Source organism: Octopus bimaculoides, chromosome 7 (genome assembly GCF_001194135.2).
Source record: "Octopus bimaculoides isolate UCB-OBI-ISO-001 chromosome 7, ASM119413v2, whole genome shotgun sequence".
Lineage (NCBI taxonomy): Eukaryota > Metazoa > Mollusca > Cephalopoda > Octopoda > Octopodidae > Octopus > Octopus bimaculoides.
Genome location: NC_068987.1, coordinates 47,364,802 through 47,374,061, shown reverse-complemented (window position 1 = coordinate 47,374,061; position 9,260 = coordinate 47,364,802). Strand labels below are relative to the sequence as shown.

Here is a 9,260-nt window from a genome sequence, read left to right as displayed (position 1 = left end):
TTGAAATGAAATGAAATAAAATAGAATATTTACATTATTAGATTTAAGAATTCACCCTCTAAGCATTAGTAATCTCATACACATCTTTCAAAAACTTCAAAACTTTCTGTAACGGTATATGAATAAACTTGGGAACAATTCCTCTACTTCTGACTAATCTTATTATTACAAATATACAATTTTTGTACACTACCAAAAATGTTTTTACTTATATATATATATATATATACACACACACACACACATATATATCATCATCATCGTTTAACGTCCGCTTTCCATGCTAGCATGGGTTGGACGATTTGACTGAGGACTGGTGAAACCGGATGGCAACACCAGGCTCCAGTCTGATTTGGCAGAGTTTCTACAGCTGGATGCCCTTCCTATATATATATACACACACACACACATAAATATATACATATATATATATATAGTACACATCACTTTCAGCCCCCCAGACAAGCCTGTTCACCCACTATAACACTAGTTCATGCTCCATGAGGCCTGTTGGCCATGTACCAGCATTGTACAGCAACTCCTCACCTTACTCATCTTTTATCTTCTCACCACTCAAATCACGCAATCAATCCTCCCAGTAATCATTTAGCCAAACGTGCCACCTTAGAAGCCATCCCCTAATTCTCTCACAGCCTATTGTTTTCATTCAGCCAATGTTTTGCCACTATTGAAAAGAAAATTGTGATACCACATAAACACACACGTGCATGTGTGTGTACGTGTGTGCACATGTTTTTGTATGTATGTATATGTGTGTGTATGTCTGTGTGTATATATATATATATATATATCAATCATTGCTGTTGTCATTTAATGTGTTTTCCATGCTTGCATGGTTTGTTTATACACACACACACACACAACCAATAAGTTTAAAATGTTTCTTCAGCCAATTATTTAAAGTATATAAGCTACAACATCACCCTTTGTACAAGAGCCCAGTCCGTTTATTGCAAAATCAAATCCCTTTTATTATTGGCTTTCATTTCAGCTGAATAAACTGAAGCAATATAAAAATGAAGTACCTTCCTTAACAACACAATATTATATAATATAAATACATGAGGCACAATTTCATTGGTTATTTGGTACATTTCATATTAGGATATCAGTTTTCACAAACCTGTTTTACATTATCAGTTTTCTGATTACTATTTTGTTACTTTTACTGTAAGAATATAATGAGGTTGAGGTGTTTTTGATTACAGCATTTGAAGTGCTGTGTATAGTCTGAGATATTTTTATGGTAAGTAAAGTATCAACTTTAATCAATCAGAACCATCTATGAGCATATCATACGTGTTAGTTTATATTATTACACACACACACACACACACAGATACATATATATATATATATACATACATATATACACATGCGCACAGATTTATATATATTCTTACACAGGCATACATACACACACACATATATTATAATTAAATATTATATTAGGAAAATTGCATTTAATTTCATTTATATTACAAAATTTAAGATTACATCTTTATGGCAAGATCTTGAACCTGTTTTGTAAGGGCACCCAAATAGATTAGAACCTGAACTCTTCAGAGTCAGCAATGCATCTCAAAAACTGCACTTTTCTATAATGGAATTAACAATCGACATGAGTAGTGAAAATGCAGAAAACTGAAATTACATTTGATACCCAAGCTTGAGAGATGTTGCTGCTGTTTTTGCTAGCCCTGATTGAGCAGATCTACAATATGGGGGAACCCGGCAAGGACCACACTGTGTTTTTGTGTATCTAGGGTGATACTGTCCAATGTTTCCTTCCTGTTTTTCCATTTGAAACAGCAGGACGGGACTTGGTAGAGAACTAATTGCAGCTTCTAACAGGCTGTGTAACCATGTTGATGCTGTTTCATTAGCATGAGTGAAAAATATAAAAATATTTGTTAGAGAAAGAGAGAGAGTGATATAAAAGGATAAAATGAGAGAAAGAAAGTTAAAAAACAAAAGACATTGCAAAGAAAAGATGCCAAAGCTAGAATATACAGTGAATTTTATGAGGTAGGTGTTAACCAGAACTCTGTCCTCCGCCTCCTTCATTATAGTGAATGAAGATATAATACTGTATGTGTTCAAAGTTGGTTGTTTTTTGGATATTCTATATGCTAGATGATCCAAATCTCATTGTAGAATCTGTTAAAGATGTGCAGAAATTTCAAACCTTAAAGAATGATCCAAAGGCCCAACAGTCAACATAGTAAAATACAAAGCACTAATTAGTGAAAGAGAACACAAAATACCAGAACCATTTCAGTTATGGCCTTACGCAGTATGTAGGAAGGGAACAGATAGGAACCTGATGGTGTATATTTAGTACAAACAATGTGTGCATACTAAAGATGAAGTGAAATCTCTGGTAGATTATTAGAGAGAGAACCAGGACTGCAGAGATGAGAGATATACAGACATAGCACTCTTGAAATATAAGCCCTGGAATGCTTGAACTTAATTTCAGACAGTTCACTAGACATAGATGGTAGTGTGTTATTGAAGTGATCTGATTAGCATAAAAAGTAATTACAAGAGCATAGTAACTAGAAGTTTAAAGAATTGTTTAGAAAGCATTCCTCTCTGCAGGAATTATGTATAAGAAAATATGCTATGTGGCAGAGAGAGACAAATGTGGATGATCTGGAGAGGTCAGAGAATGGCTCAGGCATTAAAGATATCATCTGAAACATACAGGGCATGTGATTTGAGTGGATGATGTATGCCAAGAGATTTGACTGAAGCATCAGTGGAAGCAAAAAATGGTAGAGCAATATAGAGGAAGTGAAGATGTTGGATCTCAGAATGTTAAGATTCACAAATGAGATGACACAACATAAAGAATGGTAATATGCTTGCTGTAGTGCAGACTTATCCAACCTATGCTAATACAACAGAAATGGATAATAAAACGACAATGAAGAGAAGGAAAATGTGTGTGTGTGCTGTTTGTATCATCATCATCATCATCGTCATCATCATCATCATCGTTATCATTTTAATGCCCATTTTTCCATATTTGCATAGGTCAGAAAGAATTTATTGAGGCAGATTTTCTACGGCTGGATGCTCTTCCTGTTGTAACCTGAACCTGTTTCTAAGTAAGGTGATATCTCCCCATAGCCAGGCGTGATTTTATGGAGGATTGAAAATGAACAACACTGCTTGTACGGTGACGCTTGTTTAGAACTATCATATGATGTCAAGACAAGGAGACACATGTATAAACAAACACACACACACATATTCATGCATATATACATACACATATACATGTATATATGATGCACATGGACTTCTTAGTTTCTGCCAACCACACTCACATGGATTTGGTCAGCTTGAGGCTATAGTAGAAGACACTTGCTCAAGGTGCTGTGCAGTGGAACTAAATCTGAAACCATGTAGCTGGGAAGTGAACTTCTTAACCATACACCTATACCTACATCTATATATATATATATATATACATGTGTACGTATTGATATCATTAAACTCAAAAGTCAAGACACTAGGTGTGTGTATGAATATGTACATGTGTGTGTGTGTGTGTGTGTATATATATATATATATATAAACAATATAAAGTCATTTCTGTCAATTCATTTTCTCCAATTTTGTGGGTTATTTTTTCCTTCCCCTTCTTTCTCATTGGTTTCTACAACACGAGAAAGAGATGGATGGTTTTGGGGGTTGCTAGAATAATTTCTTGGATGGTAAACTCTCAGAATGAGCTGCATTCTGCAACAGAACATACAAACAAAGTTGAGATCATGTGTTTTTGTTGAGGACCATCTTTAAGACAGACACACATAGAGAGATTTTAGCATCAAGTGAGGAGGACTTTTCTGTCAGCTCTTGTTTCTCTTCTTTCAGTTTCTCCAAACTCCGATCAAACCCTTTTATCTCTACCATAAGTCGACGTATTTCAGTCTCTTTTTTGTGTTTCTCTGCACATATGGATTCAATTTGTCGCGATAAAGCTGCATTGGAGAGATAAAGAGAAACAAAAATAAATGGTGAATGACTTACGAGAAAAACAAAACAACATTCTTTTTTCAAGTTGACATGTACATAAATGGGTGAATGATTAGCTACTTAGTATTTAAACCAGCCATATCACTCCAAATATTCTACCTGTTGTCTGCTGAAACTGGTCACATCCAGCCTCTCACACCTACTCTAAATTGTTATTGGCCTTGTGCCTATAGTAGAAAGGATTACATAAAGATTATTTATCATCATCATCATAATCATCATTATTATTATTAAGATAGGGCAAGCTAGCAGAATTGTTATCTTGGGTCAGAATGCTGAGTGGCATTTCTTTTAGCATTACAATCTAAGTTCAAATGCTGCCAAGGTTGACTTTGTCTTTCATCATTTCAGGGTTAATAAAATAAGTACCAGACAAATACTGGGGTCAATGTTATCGATTTTCCCTTCTCTCCAAAATTGTTGGCCTTCTGCCAAAATTATAAAGAATTATCATTATCATTATTATCAAGGTGGCGAGCTTGTGGATTATTAGCATACTAGACAGAATGCTTAGTGACCTTTACATTGTAGGTTCAAATCCCACCAAGGTTGACTTTGCTTTCCATCCCATTGGGGTTGATAAAATCAGTTCCAGTTGAGCACTAGAGGTCAACGTAATCAATAGCAACTTTTTCCCAAATCTCAGGCCTTGCACCTATTGTAGAAAAGATTATAAGTTTACAATTTCAATGAAAGGAAGGACATATTTGATCACAGATCTGCAGAATTAGGGCTGACTGGGCATGAACACTCTTGCCCCTGCCACTCCTACGTCACCACCAACAACCATGACAATCAAGATGTTGCTATTAAGATGGTGGATTAGCAGAATCGTAAGACAAAATGCCTGTGATATTTAGTGATGGCTTCTCACATTCTGAATTCAAATCCTACTGAGATCCTCTGTGCCTCTCATTCTTTTGGGTTCTATATAAGGTGAAATAAGCATCAGAGATACTTTGTCCCATGCTGAAACTGCAGGAGCTACTCAGATTTTGCAAGCTCTTCTAAATTCATTGCAAAGTTGGAAACCCTTCAATATTATCAGCAGGTATCTCAGAATCACAAGTGTTTGACTCTTTAGCCTATATGCACTGCCTGAGTGAGGCAGTGAGGACTGAACTAAAATAAAGTACCAGCCAAGTACTTAGATCAATTTAATATTCCTATAAATCATATTAGATGTGACTGGAATTATAATATAAGACCAAGACCACCATCAATCTATATAAAAGATGAAATAAAAGAAGGAAGTCTCTGTTTTTTCACTAACCTGCCAATCTTTCTTCAGTGACTTTCAGGTCTTGCAAACACTCATTTTTGTCCATGTTGATACTGGCAATAAGGTTTTCTCGAGCACTGTCATTGCAGATGTGGAAATATTGCTTCAAAATTCCGTCAGAAGTGTTGTTAGAACCTTAAAGTGAATTGACAAAATTGATAAAATGAAAAAAAATATTTTTAATTTCAAAAAATTGAATCATAATTTTGCTGTAGAATGCTTGTAGGAGTTGACCAGGTCATCATGGTCCAAACCAGTTCATATTCAGAATTACTGCCCTCCTGGATGGGTTGGGGACTACACCTTGTTATTACATTTAATTTACAGTTTGGTTTCCTAAGGTTGGATGCCCTTCCTAACACCAATCACTTTACAGAGTGGACTGGGTGCATTTTATCACAATACTTGACAGATTATCAGGTATCAACAAGCCTAAAGGGTCCTCTCAACCTCTCCCCATGTTTCCACTCAGTTACCAACCACTTTACAGAGTGCTCTACATGGAATTTATTTTTTGGCACCAATTAGTGAAGTTGCTTTCTATCTTAATAGCCCTCACCACTTTATATATGTTTTTGTTCACTCAGGGCTACATGGTTGAGGCAGTGAATAAAAGAGAGGAAGATGAAAGAATCAGGATGAGTGGATGAAAGGAGCAAGGGTGTGATGGTAAAAACAGAGTAATGGGGGAAAGATAGTGGTAAAGGGGGAGAGAGATGGATAGTAACATACCTAGTTCAACTATTCTGGGGTTTTCTAGGTGGCTGACAGCATGAACAATGGGATAGTAGACCAGCTATCCCAGAATCTTTCAGAATACAGATGTTAACAAATAGGAATTAAAGTCAGTGGGTAAAAGGCTGTGGTGAGGTGTGTGGGAAGGTTGAAGAGGGTGGGGGAGATAAAATGAGGTGGATAAATGATAAGAGTAAATGTCAATAACAAGTGTCCAAGGAAAGGAAGATAGAAGAGGTAATGGTAGAGTTGGATAGGGTGCCATGCAGATCTGATATGATCCCTTATCTATAAGCCTCATGATGAGTAAGACATAGAAGGTGATGAGAATGAGAGAGGCAGGGGTTGTGTTGAAGAGATGAGAGGGTTAGATAGGTCCAGTGACATCCTTAGTTACAATGAGGAGGAGAAATTCACTGCCATCTTTAGTCATATGACACAGTGAGAGGGATAGAAGAATGAAAACAGTGTTAGAGAGATATGAGAGTATTCTGGCAGATGTAGACTTGACAGCAGACAGTATACAATGAAATATTCCCACTATACACATACAGACACACCAAGAGTGAGAGTCACCCTACCATTTAAATGATATATAAAATTTATATTTTGCTACAAATTTTTTCTTAATATTACCTTTGTTGTCTTGATATATATTTTCTCTGTGGTGAGCTGGTTGAATTATTAGCATGCCAGGCAAAATGTTTAGCAACATTTCGTCTGTCTTTACATTCTGAGTTCAAATACTCCTGAAGTTGACTTTGCTTATGATTCTTTTGGGTTGATAAAATATGTACTGGCCAATGAAATTACAGGCCTTGTGCCAAAATTTGAGGAAATTTTGATCTTATAATCATTGCCATTTGAAGTTTGCCTTCCATACTGGCATGGTTTGGATGGTTTGACAGAATAATCAAACAAACCAGAGGACTGCATCAAGTTCTAATGTCTACTTTGACATGGTTTCTATAGTTGGATGCCCTTCCCAACACCAAACACTTCAAAGTTATTTTACTAAATTCTTCATTATTTTCAAAATTAATTGAAACAAAGAGAGTTTATTTCAACAGAAGTATGATAACACAAGGGTTAAATAAAAAATCTTCCATCAAAGTTTCATGTTATGTTTTAGAAACTACCTTGAACAATGACAAAAGTTATTTTGTTAAGTTCCCCCATTGTTTTAAAAAGTAACTGAAACAAAAACAGAAATATGGTAATGAAAGGGTTAAAGATTTCATATTTATGGATACTCACATTTTCTAAATACATGTTTAACTTTAGATGGATAGTCTCTTGATGAAGAATACCTGGAAAAATAAGAAAGACAGTTTAAGAGGTTAAATGTTCATATTAAAAAAACATAGTAAAAAATCATCAAAAATAAACATCGAAAAATGTTAAAATCTTCTAAAGCTAATTCCAAGACTTTACCCAAGTAGACCATGTAAAGTTTTCATTATTTAACCATTTAGCATACTGGATTCATTCCTTGCAAGCTTACGCATGTCCTCAACAGTCACGGCCCATGTTTCACTGCCATGTAGCATGGCTATTCGTACACATGCGTCATACAGTCTGCCTTTTACTCTGAGTGACAGGCCCTTTGTCACCAGCAGAGGTAAGAGCTCTCTAAACTTTGCCCAGGCTATTCTTATTCTAGCAGCTACACTTTCAGTACACCCTCCCCAACTACTAACTTGGTCACCTAGATAGCGGAAGCTTTCAACTAAGTCTAGTTTTTTTCCCTGGAATGTGGCAGAAGTTGTTTTCTGCACATTTTCAGTGTTTATTGCTCCTGAACATCTGCCACAAACAAAAACTAACTTCCTAGTTAGCCATCCTTTGATATTGCTGCACCTCTTATGTGTCCATAGCTTACACTGGGTACATCTTATAGAGTTTCTACCTACGCCTTTTCTACAGATCGAGCAGGGCCATCTACCTGAAGGGGTTTGTGTTTTGTCTTAATTGTTCTTTTATTCTTTCACTTGTTTCAGTCATTTGACTGCGGCCATGCTGGAGCACTGGATTGATCCCAGGACTTATCTATTAAGCCTACTATTTATTTTATCAGTTGCTTTTCCCGAGCTGCTAAGTTGCAGGGATGTAAACACACCAACACTGGTTGTCAAGTAGTGATGGGGGAGACAAACACATAGATATATACATAAATATACTTTATTGAAAAGCAGCAAAAATATCACAAAAACTGTTACTCAGAGTTTCATGTTCCTGTTCGTTGGATAGTTTTGTTTAATATGGAACAGAAATAAGGTTATAAGCAAACACATACAATTAGTTTAATGGATACACATTTGAAAATGGTTTTGTTTCATTGGTCCTTTCAACTAATGGTCTTAATCATGTAATAAACAAAATTCAGTATAAAATCATCTTACTGTAAAATCGAAGAAAACTTTAAATTAAAAAAGCTTATAAATACATAGGGTAAATAATTATATGTTAAATATAAATCAATTAATACATTAAAAGTTATATCCGTTTAAAAATTAAAAAATTTCACGTTGGATTACATATACATTTAGCTGCATATGCACATAGTAAACCATCTATAATATACATATATACACTAAAACACACAGATGCATGTACATAGTTGTATACATATATAAACATATATAAGCGAGGCATAATTATATATACAAATACATATATATTTATGTACGCACACATCTCCTGGTGTATGCATATACAGGTCATTTGTTACAGACGAAAGAAAGAGAAAGTAAACATTAAGCATGGGGAGGAGGACGACAACATTGGTGAAGAAGAAAAAGAAAGAGAAATAGAAAACTAGCGAGAGAAGGGAGAAAAGGATAGGAACATAGAGTGCTACATAAAGATGCTAGCAAGCAGAAATAGATTCTTCATAAAGTTTGTGTGGTGCGATGGAGGAAGAAGACAACAAGAAGCAAAAGGACAGAATGAAGCGTTGGACCTTACCTTGCCGACCGCAGCGGGGTACACGATCGCTCCTAATCAGAACACGTCTTTCTCGTAACGTTGCTGTTTTCTCACTGGCCCCACGTGCTAGCCTTCGACCGCGTGTCGCCGACTTTCAATCTGACCCTTCCGGTTTGGCTTCACCTCTGTTTGCCTCACCCCTCTCCACCTCAACACATAGCTCGTCACAGCCCATAACACCACG

The 9,260-nt window shown here is 35.9% G+C and overlaps 1 protein-coding gene across 4 annotated transcripts in view; it reads right to left on the bottom strand.

Annotated features, from left to right (window-relative positions):
- Window positions 1-390: 390 nt before the first annotated feature.
- LOC106882483 (uncharacterized) overlaps window positions 391-9,260 on the bottom strand; it is a 142,742-nt gene continuing 133,872 nt past the window's right edge. For all 4 annotated transcript variants that reach the window (XM_052969595.1, XM_052969594.1, XM_014933174.2 and 1 more), the window contains 3 exons: window positions 7,346-7,398; window positions 5,345-5,488; window positions 391-4,016 (listed from right to left, as the gene is read on the bottom strand). In XM_052969595.1, the coding sequence (XP_052825555.1) occupies window positions 3,805-4,016; window positions 5,345-5,488; window positions 7,346-7,398 (409 nt within the window). In that variant the 3' untranslated portion in view covers window positions 391-3,804. The remainder of the gene's footprint in view (window positions 4,017-5,344; window positions 5,489-7,345; window positions 7,399-9,260) is intronic.